General features: G+C 41.5%; 2 protein-coding genes across 3 annotated transcripts; both read right to left on the bottom strand.

Annotated features, from left to right (window-relative positions):
• Positions 1–68: 68 nt before the first annotated feature.
• Positions 69–3,324, bottom strand: mfap5 (microfibril associated protein 5). The gene is made up of 7 exons (XM_046399293.1): positions 3,215–3,324; positions 2,131–2,205; positions 1,981–2,013; positions 1,803–1,838; positions 1,595–1,682; positions 677–750; positions 69–588 (listed from the first exon to the last, which is right to left on the bottom strand). Exons 2-7 carry the CDS (start codon positions 2,171–2,173, stop codon positions 476–478), a joined length of 387 nt encoding a protein of 128 aa, XP_046255249.1. The 5' UTR covers positions 2,174–2,205; positions 3,215–3,324; the 3' UTR covers positions 69–475.
• Positions 3,325–8,704: 5,380 nt separating this feature from the next.
• sbk3 (SH3 domain binding kinase family, member 3) lies at positions 8,705–14,102 on the bottom strand. 2 transcript variants are annotated; one of them, XM_046400600.1, is made up of 4 exons: positions 13,715–14,102; positions 11,557–11,704; positions 10,813–11,015; positions 8,705–9,818 (listed from the first exon to the last, which is right to left on the bottom strand). In XM_046400600.1, exons 1-4 carry the CDS (start codon positions 13,718–13,720, stop codon positions 9,045–9,047), a joined length of 1,131 nt encoding a protein of 376 aa, XP_046256556.1. In that variant the 5' UTR covers positions 13,721–14,102; the 3' UTR covers positions 8,705–9,044. The 2 variants fall into 2 exon arrangements, with proteins under 2 accessions (XP_046256556.1, XP_046256557.1); XM_046400601.1 differs by having other exon boundaries at positions 11,639–11,704.
• Positions 14,103–15,700: the final 1,598 nt, after the last annotated feature.

The raw sequence follows: 15,700 nt of genomic DNA, 5'->3' as shown, positions 1-15,700 counted from the left end.
ATAATTTTCATTTGTTGTTTTTTCTCGTAACTAATCAGTGAAAAAGAACAAATCAATAAACAAGTAACTCATGAAAATATGTAGTTTTATTTTTTGGATACAATAGTGCACATAATACTGGATTGTCAATAGGTACCATACAATCCAAAAAAGAGTGAGTTTTACTTTGTACAATGAAATGACTCAGTGCTGCTATAGGCTTATGACTACAGTACCATAAATGTGTCGTAAACCGTGGAAGACATGATCTGTTTCCAAAAACACACAAATGAAATGAGCACAGCTTCTGTATTCACACATGAAAGACTAATACATAAACGTAGATATGACTCAGCACACTTGTGCGTATGTGTGAAAGAGAAAGAAAGTGTTTTCAGTGGTGGATTTACGATGTTATGGGCTGTTTTTATTGCGACGCTCCTGGTTTCGGTCTCTAAGGGGCTCTATCCTCACTGGTGGTCACGTCACCATCCAATCAGGCGTTGTTTGCCAAGGTTTTGGGGTTGCTACGGCGATTGTGACAGCGTTTCTTATTAGATGACCTCTCAATACGCCTGGGCCACCCAGACAGTTCTCTGCACAGTTCGGCTGCAGTTCAGTGACAGACACAGATATTTCTGTAAGTGCGTGTTCACGTACCTGATATGATGATTGATTTACTTGTAGGGTGTCTCACCTTTCAGGTACTCATCCTGTTGGCACACTGTCCTCATACAGATCTCTTTGTTGATCACATAGACGCGGGGAAGGCTGCATCAGAAAAATAAATGTAAAAGAGCTATAGTGATATATGACCCGGTGTGACAGGATTCAACTACATTAAGTAAAACAATAACAAAACTCATCTTACCAGCTGTGGAGCTTAATGTTGAGATTCTTGTACTCAAAGTAGTTCCATTTTTCTGCAAGTGCTTTTACTCTACTATGTCACATTTTCAGCACGTGACGACTTTCTAAGATTTAATTAACCACCAGAAGTGAATGTAGTGAAAATTAGCCCCACCTGGACCAGCTTCAACATCAAAACCCTGCTGTCAACAGTAACACAAAATAAGAAATGACATCTGTAATAAAAACACAGAGGCTATTCAGCTACTTCTTTGTAAGACACTTTGAGTACATTTTTCTGCTAATGCCAAGCTTTGCTGTGCCTTGAAGGCCTTAAATCAGCTCCTTATTATGAGCAACAGTCTGACTTGAAGACACCGTTTTCTGCCAAATTTAGAACGTTTTTGGTTGTTTCACATGAGAGATTTCTGTACTTCTGCTTTTCCCTCTGCTCTTCTCACTTTCTGAGTGGCAGGAGGCTCAGCTGGCAGAACGTGACACAACACGCTTCTGTGCACCAACCACAGCTCAGCCACATTTGAATCAGATTCTGTTGATAGTTGAGCTAAAGTTGACATGCAAAATCTGGTCAAACCTCACCAGCACAGTCCTGGTGAAAAAAAATGTCTCTGCTTTTACTTTCTGAGCGGGTCTGTGTGCTTTCTTCACTCTACTTCATGTGCCCAAGAAACAGTCACGGATGATGCTGTGCACTAACACATTGACTGCTAACTTTGATTCACTTTACAGATAAATTGCAGATCACCTGTAGAGACAAACAGTGCCAATGCATTTCCTGATGGGCCGGTGAACCGAGTACATCCTGGTGCAAGGATACATCTCCTCCCTGCAGTCTGCAGAGACAGATAATTGACATATTGAAATTGCATCTATCACAGGTGGAAGCACACAAACACTGCCAGAAGCTCGTGGTGGGGGGGGTCAGAGGTCATCTCCAAACTGCTGTCACTCACTGGCTGGCAAGGTGCCTCCAGGTGCCTCAGTGCTTTCTAGAACCAAGGAAAGAAAACACAATCAGACTGGATACACGTCTTATCAGTGACCCACTGCAGTGACTCACAGATGGACAGATGTCATGCAACGCAACTCATCCTGATCTATCATGTGACTTATGAGGAGAAGAGCATTTACCAGCCTGCTGGACTTGGGCTACAGCTGTGAGCGCTGTGGAACAGAAACAGAAACCACATGAGGGGAGTGTTTCGCAGCATAAAAACAAACACACAGCGACTCAACCATAATTAAACAAGATGATTTGTGTGTTCTGTTTGGCAGCTGTACCGTGGAAACTGCAGAGGAGCAGGACCACTGGAAGGCTGCCCATTCCTTCAACTTGTAAGAGGTAAGCTTTACGAGCTGGAGGAAACCGAAGAGGAAAAGAGTCAGGGTGATTTCACAGAGTGGAACTGTTCAATATCCTCACTCAAGATTTTTGTGCTGTTTATGTTTCCTTTAATCCGCTTGCATATAAATGCTCCCAGCGTTCCAAGTCACTGTAATGTTTTCCCTCAAGTTTTGCTGCAGCTAAAAACACAGAGTCGTGCTATGTTTTGGAGAACTTGTTGAAGACTGTCTGATGTCATTTTGCTGTGGAATAATTTGTTCTTCAGTATATTTTTTGTATACTTCACACTGCTTATAAACAACTAGATAGCGGTGGTGGAGCAGCTATTAAAACAAGTTGGAAATGAGACTTTCTATCTGTGAAATTGTGTTTTTTTTCTCTCTCTCTCTCTCTCTCTCCTCACTCTCTTTCTTACTGTTTCTCGTTTGCTCTCTTCTCTTCCGCCCCGCATCATTCCTGTCGTGATGTGTCAGTGTAACTTTGGAGTCCAAGACATGAGCTCTCTCAAAAGAATGTTGTTTTTTTGTGCCCTATTTGAGCACCCCTGCGCCCCTCCTCTGTTACAGTCGCACATTCTTTTCCAGCTTTCTTTCTTTCATAGACCATATGACTGCCTTCCAACTGCTCCCTCTGAGCATCACACTTTTGTCCCATGTTGTGTCTTTTCTGCTCCGATAATCCCAGAGTCATATGTTTGCATTTACTGAGTCGAAAACCGATTGTCTTGCTTCAGCTCAGTGCATGTCTCTGTTTGTGAGAGTGGCAGAGTTTGTCGCTGCTTGTACTTCCTGAATTCTGTGAGAAGTCACACGTCAAGTATCTACAAAATCTAAATGTTCAAGTGAATCACTTATTCAGCCAAAGATTCACTCTTTTTATGTCATGTTAGCATCTAATCAATAGAAAATATCCCTCCATTAATGTCCCTGGATGTGAGATATCCTGCCTGTCTGTACAGATGCTCCTCTGCAGTATGTGTTAAAATCAGGCGAAAAAGAAGCATAATGAACTTGTACTCACAACTTTTGCTGTCGTCCACAACTGCTTTAGTTTTATGAATCTTTTGTCTTCTCCTCTTTCCCCTCCTTCCCTCTCCTCCTCCCTCCTCCTCCTCCTCCCCCTGTGCTCCTAACCATTTTCTGGCTTTTCCCTTTTTTTTCCTGCCCATATCTGGTATAAAAAATAGGATGCAGCTACAGTCTGATCTCTCTTACGTTAATTGTTTTTATTGGTCATCTTGGGTGAACATTTTATCACACAGATATGCAGCTCCAGTATCTTTTTATCTCAGTCAGTGTCTCATCAGCACACACAGTGACTGATGGTCATCATAAACAAAACATAGCAATGTGCTCTTCTTTATTAAATAGGCACACAAGTTACAGAGGACTTTGCCTAAATACCATTTTATTTAAATAGTCCTCAAATTCTTTGAAAGCACACATGTGAAGCTAACATAGACTGTCTTTATTGAAGATGATAATATCAGAGATGCAGGCTTGTCTGAATAGGTTTCATTTGTCCTGGAATCTGCTTGGATTTGTTATGGTTTTAATGGAGAAAATATTAAATAAATGATGAGGAATTGAGAGACACATTAACAGAGGCATCCTGCCACAGTGGGCCTCAGATTTGACTTTTGCACTACTCAATATAACCAGCAGGTGGAGCACTGCACATAGAATATGGTTTTGGGCCTCTAATTCATGAAGTCCTATATTGGACTACGATCCAATTAAAAACTATCAGGTGAGCTAAGGGCTTTCTTCTCTGTTCTGTAATGTGAGTTAAACAGATAGCTACCCTTACCCAGGTCATCTCTGCAGTAATAACCAGTGACAGGTCCCTGTTTGAAACATATGTTTCACCTCCCAAAGACATGTGCTTCCCATCATGAACATGTATGAAACCACAGTTTGTTTGTATAATTCAGTGCTGAAACCGAGCGTTGATTAATCGATTAGTCAGTCAATAGAAAATTCCTATGTATTAACTAATTAATGGCTTAAGTCAGTTATTGAGTAAAAAATATCAAATATTCTCTGATTCTTTAACGTCAGGATTTGCTACTTCTCTCTGATTTTTATGACCATAAGCTAAATATCTTTGGCTTAAATGATGTGTTAAAAGAGATCAAAACAATTTGATGAGGCCTTGGCCTCGGACTCCATTGTAACTGAATGATTTTCACTATCTTGATTTATTCCTGTGGGTGGTTTTGAAGTAGCTTTGAACATATTTGGAAAATGTAAAAACTCACAGCTCAGTTATAACTTCACAAACTTTCCACAGACATATTAGCTCAGCTAACCCTAATAAAAAAAATCACTATAAAGGCCCTAAGAAAGTTTGTGATTCATGATAATCCCAAGGGGGTTTCACCAGTTAAGTCTGCTCTCTGTTGTTTTCTTTTGAGACTATTTGAAGTCTCAGAGGACTAGAAATAAATGCTGCACAAAAACTTGCAAAATGGCAGCTTTACAACACATTAAATCTTGCACAATATAATTTATTGATGAACTAAAGCTGCTGGGATATAAAGGAATTTGATCAATTTTGAAGACTATTACTATACTATACTTTGTAGTCACAGGAAGGGCTATCTGGGCCAAGATGAAAGTAACTATCATGGCCACAGTTCCTGACCCTCTGTTTCAGAGGCTCTTTGTGTTGAGAAGATGCTTTTCATTGGAACTGTCACAGTTGCACTGGGAGGGAAACTTGACTCTGCATTGGCTTCCATGCACTTGACTAATATAAATATTGCCACACATACCCCTGAAGTCACACACGACAAAACTCTCACTGGCTCTCACTGCATGGTAAGTCCGAGTCAGTTCAAGAGGGAGACACTCATCATCCCCCTTGACATATCGGGGCTACATGGAGTCCGTGTGGCCTCTGCGGGGTGGCCCTAACAAGGTCGACTGGGCGAGCCTGATGACAGCTTGACAGATGGGGGCATGGTAAGCAAAAGAGAGGAGGATAGAAGCCAACAGGGACGATCAATCCTTTGAGCACATCAACCTGCCACTCTGCCCAAGCTGCTCTGGCATGAAGAGAAAGCAGAACTGAGAGGGACAGAAAAGAAGAGAGAGGAAAGGCAAGAGTGGCATAGAAGAGGCAGGTGGTGAGGAAGGCAGAAAGCAACTCAGAATGGTGAAGGGAAACATACTGGATAGTAAACACATGATAATCTCTCGACTTGTTTATTAGCTGGACGGCAATGGACGAGGCATGCCAGCTCTGCAATACATACTCCCACAGAGACCTCGTTTTCACCCCAGCACACCCCTCCCTCACTCTGCTTCTCTCTGTCTCTGCATTTCAACCAGCTGATACATTTTTCATGTACTGCTGTGTTTCTATTGCAAGAAAACACCCGTACAATTCTCACATTCTCTGGTCCCTAACCCAAACCTTCATGACTAAAAGCCTAACACCAATCCTAACCCTAACCTTAAAGCAAGTCTTTACCTCCAAACACTCCTGTAAAGTGGTAAGGACTGGCCAAAATGGCAAATGAGCTCTGCTGTTTGCACATTGCAGTTCTCAGTAAATGCTTGCAAATTAGAGTGTTGCTCATCAGTGTTTCTCACTCTGCAAAAGTGATCATTTGAGGCTCTTCTAATGGATGAATATCATGACTCTCAGTCCTGGTTAAGCAATTAAAGTCACAGAACCTTAACAAGCAGACAGGTGACCGAGAAGGTTGGAGGTGCAGGGGGAAGATTTTCCATGATGGCCCAAGAGTTTTGCTTCCCTGTGGGGATACATTTCAGACATTTGGCCATGCGAATTCTTTATTTGCTCCTCTCTGCCCATCAATCTGGCTCTTATATCGGTGTCTGTTTTTGCAGATATCATTCTGATGACGCGTGACATCTTTTATCAGATATCTGTCTTAATATCTGTTGCATCTAACATCATTTTCCAGTTGCTTGTCTCCATATCCTTCATCCCTGCAGCCCATAAATATTTGTAATAAAGAACATGAAATTCATAAACAACGTAACTTTTGTAAGACATGAAATGTAAATTTTAAAGATGCTTTATAGGCTATGAATGTATGTCCCTGAAGACCTTTGTGAAGTTTAATCTTTTGTGCCAAAGTGAGCGTCATTCAATACCCTTAGCATGAAATATGAATCTTGCTGACAGTACGAATCTAAATTTGATGTTCTTTGGTTTCTAGATTTGGGAGTGGGCCTTTCAATTTCGCTAACGTTTCAAGGTCTGTTGTGACTTGGAAATGCAGACACAGTTCAAAGTAAAATGAGCTGTATGTATGTGACATTACACTTGAGTTCTTAGTGAGGACCAGCAGACCTCATAGCTGTCCTTGTTTCTCCTGTTTTCATCATCCCTGCTATCTGTCCTCATGGACCTCGAACAGATTTGCACTGCGATTAGCATCTTTGTGTTGGCACTCTATTGTCTCTGCGGTCCGCACCATGTGTTTCCATTTGTCAGGCTGTGGTCCTCTATTAACTCCCCACCAAAGCGTCACATGAGCCTCGTTCCTCTGTTTCCCCGAAAACAGCACATCCCAAACAACGGTTACTACAGGAGACATCAGGTGATTTGATGTAAACATGCTGTACTATGGGACACAATTAAAGGAGCAGTTCTTGGTTCATGTTACTGTTGACCTGAGAAGAGCAATGTTCAGGGAGGGAGTGACTAAAAGGACAGCAACCAAAGCTGCATAAAGTAGACCTGACCGCAGAAGCAAAGATGAAAGGGAAAGACAAGTGGCATGAGAGGCGCAACGTAAGGGAAAAGTATTCAGCAAGATAAAAAGAGAGCAGAGATGAGGGAGTTAATAGGCACGATGGGTCACAGTGTTCCATCAGATTGCGCTGTTACAGGCCTGCGGGCGCCAAGACAGCCTGACTTTTGCTTTTGGAGGTCTGCGGAGTGCGGATAGTCAGAGGGAGGTGATGATGTGCACGGTGTGTAAATAGATGAGTCTGGGGTCTATTTATAAATCCATCTGGAGTGGCCCTTAGCAGGGGTTAGCACAGGCCCTACTGACATACACACACACCCGCACTGCACATTAGCAGCTCGCTACCAACAGGGACCCACTCCAAACTGAAACTGAGATAGCACGCACGCTGCCATTTGGGAGTTAAAACTAAGGATTTAATTTTCTGTGATTCATTTTTCCATTTGCTTTTTTGCAGTGGGTGTAAACTCAAAGCTATCATCTTGTGATAGAGGAAGGTGTATTTTATCATTTTCTTGCATGCTAATTTTTTTGGCTCTACAGTGGCAGACAGTTGTGAACATCATATTATGATTCAGTTAAGGCAAACATGTGCGAAGTGGCTATAAGCAATACCGAAACATTCATTTTGAAGCACTCTAACAGGAATGAAGATGATTTTTCAACCGGTTGTTGTCCTCTGTGACAGATGTAGGACAAATGCCTCCACGAACAACATGGAGGTCAACCTGCCATGTGTGTAGATTTCACGTGTGTTTGCTTCTGTCAACATGTCAATCAATAATCTCTCAAAGTACAGTGCAAGTGCAATGTATTGTAACAGTGGCTACTATAACTTCAAAGTAATTGCCAGTGTGAATGAATGTTCTGTCTCTCCTGCTGCAGGTAGTATGAGTGTGGTCTGCATCACACAAAACTTGGAAGAAGATCATGCCGGTATCACTATCATGTTGTATTGTTCAGTCCAATTTTAGATGTGCTTCTTGCGTTCCGCAGCACCTGTTGCTTCACCAGGTCAAAGATGCCGTTTCTTTCCACACGAATACTTTTCTAGAGTCTCTCTTGGGAAGATTTCATAAGCTGTCAATGATTATTTAAGAATAACTGGTTCTTTTTTTCATTATTTACACCTATGTAAGAAATTATTAATTTTAAAAATGGTTGCCTGGTTTATAGCTTACAAATGATGATACCTGATCAGTAAAGGGTCACTAGCTTGTCATGTCACAGATTTTCACCATTCTACATGTTTGTAAGTTCAATTCATAAATGTTTCTGGGCTGCATCCTCTGGAATCTTCTTCTTCTGGAAAGTCGAGGGTCAAACAGTCCCTGGTAATGCAGGTGTCCTTCCCTCATAATTTAATAAAAGCCAAAGCAGGTAACGTTAGAGGAAGACATACTGAACACCAATCACACATGTAAAATAATGTTATCAAGCAACAACTTAGACCCTTTATGAGCTCAGACTTTTATTTCTTTAACTTTGATAAATTAAAACATCTCTTGATCTCCTCCTGTCAGACACACTGACATTTTAGTGAAGTGAGGTCAGGTTGAGTGGAGGTATGAAGTGACGACAGCAGTGGAGCAGCTGTGATGGTTGTCCTTACAGTGCAGTGTCTTGGTGTTTTCAGAAGTTCGACTAGAGATTTACAGTTGTACCCGACTAAGTTGTCTCATGTTGAAATACCGTTCTAAAGTGTCATTTATTTTAACTGTGTAATAAACAGACAAATTTGATCCTGCACGATTTAAATAAAACTGACTTGAGAAGTCTTGGTTAATACAGGTAGTTTGTTTTATTTAGACAACATTGCCTATATCACTTTTATAAGCACTATGATACAGCTTGTATTTTCAAACTTCAAACCTTTATTATGTTATCTATAAACTCTTTATATTTCAGACACACGAACATGGACATATATACACTCACTCACAGGAACACAAGGGACCTGGTTACTTTAACAAGCATATTTATAAAAAAATTGAAAAATATAGCATGTATATACTTGTGTTAGATTTATTATTGTACACAAAATTAATTGCAGCATAATGTCAAACATGTTATATTCATTTAAAAAACTATACTGAAACAACTTTATACAGACACTGCTTATCTCTCCCCTCTTCCTTCCCTCATCAGTTCCTCCGCTACCCCTCCTCCCTCTCTTATTTTTCTGGCCTCCTTCTCCGCCTCCTCTGCCTTCCTCTTCTCCTCTTTTTCCGTCTCCATCAGCCATGGTCCTCCCAGGTAGCTCAGGATCTCCTCGGGGCTTCCTCTGTGTTTAGGGTCAGGGTGGAGCAGCTCCTTGAAAAGAGTCATCACTAGAGGGCTGAGGCCCTCAAACTGTGAAGGAGGAGGGTTGTTCTTTTGGTTTTCCTTCATAACTGTGTAACTGTCTATTTCCTCCTCACCAGTACACTCACCATCCCTGATCTTCTCCTCCTTTTCAGCCTCATGGGTAAACCACTCCTTGTATCTTCGGTAGCCACGGTCGTCGTGGGTGCTCTCCTCCCAGGGGAAGCAGCCAGTCAAGAGGCAGTAGACGAGTACGCCAAGAGCCCAGCTGTCAATACAGGGCTCCACTGTTATCCAAATGTCCTCCATCTCCTCTTCAGTTCCATCGCACTCTCTACTCTCCCACGCCTTGGCAGGTTCCACCTCTGGAGTACAGAAGGGCGACTCGTACCAGACAGCACGAACAGTGGAGCCGATGGCCCGAGCGAGGCCAAAGTCACCCAGTTTGACCCAGCGACAGGAACTGTCACACAGGAAGATATTCTCAGGTTTGATGTCACGATGGACAAAGCCCAGGGAGTGGAGATGTGTGACTGCACTGCTCAGCTGGGCCATCACCCTCTGTACACAGTCTTCATCCACCCCGACCTGAAACAGAAACACAGTCTGGATCAGCGCTGCCTCAGCATCTGAGAACGTGACTCTCTAACTTCATAAACAATTTCATATGAGCCGACAGATGAAAATCAAGTCAAACAAAACCTGCATCACCAAAATGGTTGGTGACGCTCTTGGAAGCACCTGCTTTACGTCATGAATTTCCACTACATTCAGATGGATCGCAGTGCTTATTCTTATCGGTACTCTATGCAATTATGTTACTGGCAGTGACACAGACACAGAAGAGGGCGAACTGGAAGCCTTTATCAAGCTTGTCTCAAAAGGACATGGTCAGCAGTTACATTTTCCATGAAATCCCTATGAGAAAACCGCACTGCAGGCATAAAGTTTAAGCCTATTGAACTGTTGTGGCTTTGCCTTCGATTCTAATTTGTCTGTCATGCCGCTGTCAGCAACCTTGTCCTTGACAACCTTTCTTGAAATTACAATTATATGCTGCTGATTTGTTTTGGTGGCCGGATTAAGGCAACATTTTTCCAGTGAAGAAAGTGCTATGTTCTTTTTTCAACAAAAGCATTTTGGTTAAGGTTCAGGAAATACTGTGGTTTTGATGGAAACTTCATAAGCTAAACAGATTTCCTCTAATACTTCAAGTCACGGTTTACTTTTTCAGCATCAAAACCGAGACCGCAACCTTTCCCCTAACCAAGTGCCAAAAGTGCAGCATCATAATCATAGAAGTTTCATCATGCTTGTGTAGAGAGGATGTTGTACTGCGCGTATTGGAGGGAAAACAAATGAAATACATTGTCAGAAAACATTTTGGTTTCTGGTATCATTTCTGGTATCAACATTTTTCAGCTTGTGAGATACTTTAACTGAAAATGTTTGCATTTATTTTAAAATGTCCTTTCTGTTGTAAATTAAATAATGCAAACTTTTGCCCCTCTGTTCTTCATTTTACAAGGAAAAGTACGTCAGACTGGACATATCATGCAGGGCATAAATCAGCCAAACTGACCTCTGACACTATCACACTGTAGAGGTCACCATATAGACCAGCTTGCTGGGCAAACACGTAGTAGGATGGTGTGGAAAAGAAGATGCCGAGAGCCCGTGTCAGAGAAGGATGGGTGCAGTAAGAAAGGGAGAGGTTGTATTCACGCAGGAAGGAGGTGAGGGAGGTAGACTGACGAGGGAAGAACTTCAGAGCCATAGGGGTTCCTGAAGGGAATGAAGCAAGACAATATGTGTTGAACGCTACAACATCTAATCAGCTTTAGTCTGACGGTCGTCGTCAGAGGAATGCCAGTGTTGTCCATCAGTGACACTGTGAACAAATATAACTTCCCCTTTGGGGCAGCTCTGTTACACAGCTACACCCCAGTTGCGGCAACACTATCTCAGAGAATGTACCAAAGCACTTTATTACAGCAACAGAAGCGTAAAAGGTTAAGTGAGCGCTATCAAAAGACAGATCAGTCCTCACGTTACTTCAATGCTGAACCCACATAACCTGTGTAGTTTCTTCATCAGAAAGAAACCTGAGCCTGAGACAAATGTGATACATTGAAGACATGCCATTCCACCCATTTCAGATTAGGCAGTAGAGGTTTGAAAGCATAAAGCATAATCAAAACTCTCAATTAAATGTATCATCATTCGGAAATTTGAAATGTAATTAAACACACTCTTGCAGAGTGATTAGATTGAGATGTAACAGCCTCAGGTGAGCATGACCTTTAACCTTAAGTCCTGCACTAACCTCTCTTCTTGTGTACAGCTAACATGACCTTTCCGTAGGATCCCTCTCCCAGCAGCTTTACCACCTGGAAGTGTTCGGATACCTTCAGGCTGGTCATGGACTGTGCTGACAGGAAACATCGCTCATCAAGTTCCTGAGCTGCTGCAGCCTGTTCACAAGTGCACACACAGTGACACACACACATACTCAGGTCCATATTCAGTGTCATTGCATAATGCCGAATGGTGATTTCTTCATTTGTGTCTAGGAAAACGAGAGCCACAGCTTGATCGGCGTGTGATGATGTTAGTGACAGATCACCCTAAAAGAAGTCTGAATCTGAGGCCGAACATGTTGACATGTTACCTGAACCTGCTATTTTAAAAAGGACTTTGCAACTTTAAATGTATCTCATTAGGTACATTGTTGTTGTCTCTTGTTGTTTTCAGAAAGTTCAGTCATTTCTTTGCTTGCATGTTCCTGCCGTGCACAAGGTATCCCAGCATAGAGTTGTCAGAATAAAGTAGAACATGTGCATGTGAACATGTGCTGTCTGCAGATCTTGTTTGATCTCCATCCACGAAGAGAGAGCAGGTTAAACTTGATGTCTTATCAGTGTGATCAGAACATTTGGCATTTGTTTGGCTTATGACTTCCTTTGAAGTAGATCCACCAGCACATACCCCAGTAAATTAGGAAGGCTGTGAACAGTTTACACACACCAATCAGCACAAAAGATAAAGTGATCATAGGAGGATGATATATTTTTACTTTTGACCTTCCATATGTTGCGTAACTGAGCCTAGTGGTCAGAAGATTTTAGTTTTGATTAAATTACACCACCACAATTTTGCCCCTGCAAATAATAAGAACTTTGCAGGTGGTCATTTCACTAATGCTAATCATTTTTTTTGGTTTGGTTGAAGATAAAAAGTCTGATTATGATCACTGACATTTTCGACTAAATCTCTGGTAGTGATAATAAATCAAATGGTGCCATGTGGCTCCCAGGATTCATTTTTGAGTTATGCCTTGACAGCAGATTATAAGAAATTGGATGGATCTCAGTTATGAATTGCTGCTTGTCAAACAACTGGATCTGATGTGCAGCCAAAAATAAGACTGCAGGTTTCAACTGGTCCGAGAGTGCCGCTTGGCACAGATGTTACCAGGACAGCTCTATTTAAAACAGAGCTGATGATGGGCTTCTTCAGTATCAATGTATTGGTTAATGCCGACAGGCTTCAGTTTGTATCTCCAGAGAATCACCTTCTCAAACACTGAGAAAAGTCACAGGTCAATAAAAAATTTAAAGTAAAAAATTTAAAGCAACAATTGGAAACAGGCATCTCTTCAGGAAACCCAGTGGTAAATTGTAATTTGTCTGTAAAAACTTGTCTGTTTCTGTTCTTTTCACAGTTTAAGATCCAAAGCAAAGTGTTAAATTCCTGAATTCCAGTCTCAGTTGGGTTTTGTTCATAGAAGTGTTAGCACACTATTGAGTTGCCACATTATTACATTCTCTGACTGCTCTTCATTCCACTCACACCACAAATAAATGAATATCACTGATTACATTTTGTGAATTGCTTGCAACTGAGCTTTAGCAACATCACAGTTTGACTTGCAGATTTAGCGGCTCTAATACAGTAATCATCACAGATCCATCTACAGCATTTGTCGCACCAGCATCCTGATGTTTGCAGTGTCTGTGTAAACTGAGGTGATTATTAATTAGCCTCCTATCAGTAAATGGCATAAAGCGACAAGTGGGTCTGAGATTTTGATAAGGGTTGAGCATGAGCTAACATAATTAACAAATTTGAAGTTGCATACAAGCTCTCAACATTACAAGCTTAAAATCCTCTCAATAAAATTGTTGTCTATCAAACATTTGCAGCTTCAGAGAAATTTGACAATAAAAAGCCAGCAATGCATTTGTTCCATGCCTACTTGTCATCTAATCATAGAGATGTAAAATGCATTTGTAATAAGATATATAAAAAAACCCCATCCATTTGCATTTTTGCATAGTGTTGTTGCCACTGGTCTTTTCTGTATGTTGTTGCAGCACAATTTGTTTTATGAATATCACTTAACTCTTAAGACTGTCATTTAATTGTGCATATGACCTGTTGCTTCCACAATTATTTTCATGGGAATGAAGTGCAATACTCACTGCCATTTTCTGTTCAGTTGGTTGATCTCTGTTCACTTTGTCTCGGCTCTTTTCAGCATCTAAAGACTCCTGAAAAGCTGCTGTCGCTAGCTACTGTGCTGGAGCTCAACTGTATGTCCTCAGCCAGACTGATAATTTAACAGACACTGAAGCTGATATTTTTGCCTTTGCTCCGCGGTTCCCGTGCAGTAGCACAGCTGCTTTATAAGGAGGCTCATAGATGTTTAATGGAGATCTGAATATTAACTGTGTGCTTCTCCCCAGCAGACACACACTGAACTCTCTCCCTCTCTTTTCCTACTCTTTTGCCAGCTCTCGCTCTCTCTCTCTCTCTCTGGCTGTCGTCTGTTATGCTGGCAAATACCCGTGAACCTGCTACAAGGCATGTCGATCCCTCACCCGACCCCACCCCCCCACCCTTGTCTCACTACAGTGCATTGCTAATATCCCACTGTTTCCAATCTGTCAGTCAGCCTGACCACATTAACCTGTCTCTTTCCTAAGTCCCCTCTCCTCAGCTGTCCCTCAAATGCACACACCTCCTCCTCCCCCTTCTCTTTCCATGTCTCTCTCTCTTTCTCACCCTCTCAGTCTGAGTCAGTGAATTCCCCTCACCGTGTAGGATTCCTCATTTAATCAACGGGTATGCTGGAATGATCGGAATAGGCCAACAAGCTGTACCCGTGATCCCTGAATCTTACTGGGATTACAGGGTACAGTTAAGCATGCCACTTAACCCCTTTATTGTCCAATTTCACTGTCTTTTCTTCTTGTGCTGTCCTTCATCTCTGTCTAACTAAAATAAAAATAAAAATATAGCATGAAATATATCAAATCCATTTAATTTCTTCATGAACATCCTCTATCCTCTTTCATGTACAGCGAAGAACGTCTTCAGGCGTGTTGTTAGTTAATTTTATCATCACCTGACAAACTTTCCGTTCCTCATAAAACTCATCTCTCTTTAACTCTTTCCAAGTGTATATTATATTATGGCCAGCCATCACAGATTGACGTAGCTAACAGCTGAATCTTTGCCATGCAAAATATGTTCATTCTGTACTTTGGTGTCTACATGCCAACTTTGTTTCCTACTTATCACCAGTTGCAGGTCAGGCCTCTTCTCCAGCTCCCATGGCCTCGACTCTTTCTGGCCACACAGATAGATTTCCCGTGGAACTACATACTACAGGACTATTATTACCACTAGCTTGATGGCTGTTCGTTATGTAACACAAATACTGGCTGCTATCACAACAGCCTGGTCCTTGCTCAGGTTACTAACACCGCACTGCTCATGAGACCTCCTATAGACCAATGACCAATATGAGCTTCCATGTTTGTGCTTGCGCCATAGGGTCCTTTGGCCCCTGCTGTGACAACCTATACCACCACAACACATATTTCATTGCATTTACTAGGCTGATGCCAAGAGGGAATCAAGAGGGAGTTTCATTCACAACTACAGCATGTAAAACACACACTTGAAAAGTGTTCTATTTGCAGTCAAATCCCACATGGATATGGATTCAGGGATGCTGGTGCACAGAGGGTCTTGCACACATACACAAGAACACACACTCATGACAGTTTTGTTGACAGTTACTGGCAAGTTACATAATGTTCGTCTTTGCTATTTGGTTACACTTTGGTTACATTTTTGAGTGTTTTTAACTACTTAAAAGGGGAATGCTCACACATTAAATAAGATGGCACATAAGATAGTATATGAGATATATTTTATATATATATATGCACACACACACACACACACACACACAATATATAGTAGTATAGAATATAAATTCTGGGTAGGGTAACATTAATATTTAACATTCCTGGTATGGGTTGTGAAGATGTACTAATGAAAAAAATAAAAGATTTCAAAAGAGGACAAAGCATTTTACAACTCCAATATTTTGGAAAATATGGAAACTTCTCGGAGAATTCAAACTTTGGGGATTAGTACACACCAGAAACTTGATG

This window comes from Scatophagus argus, chromosome 9 (assembly GCF_020382885.2).
Source record: "Scatophagus argus isolate fScaArg1 chromosome 9, fScaArg1.pri, whole genome shotgun sequence".
NCBI lineage: Eukaryota > Metazoa > Chordata > Actinopteri > Scatophagidae > Scatophagus > Scatophagus argus.
Note: the sequence above shows the minus strand (reverse complement) of the source record. Positions and strands in the feature narration are given on the sequence as shown.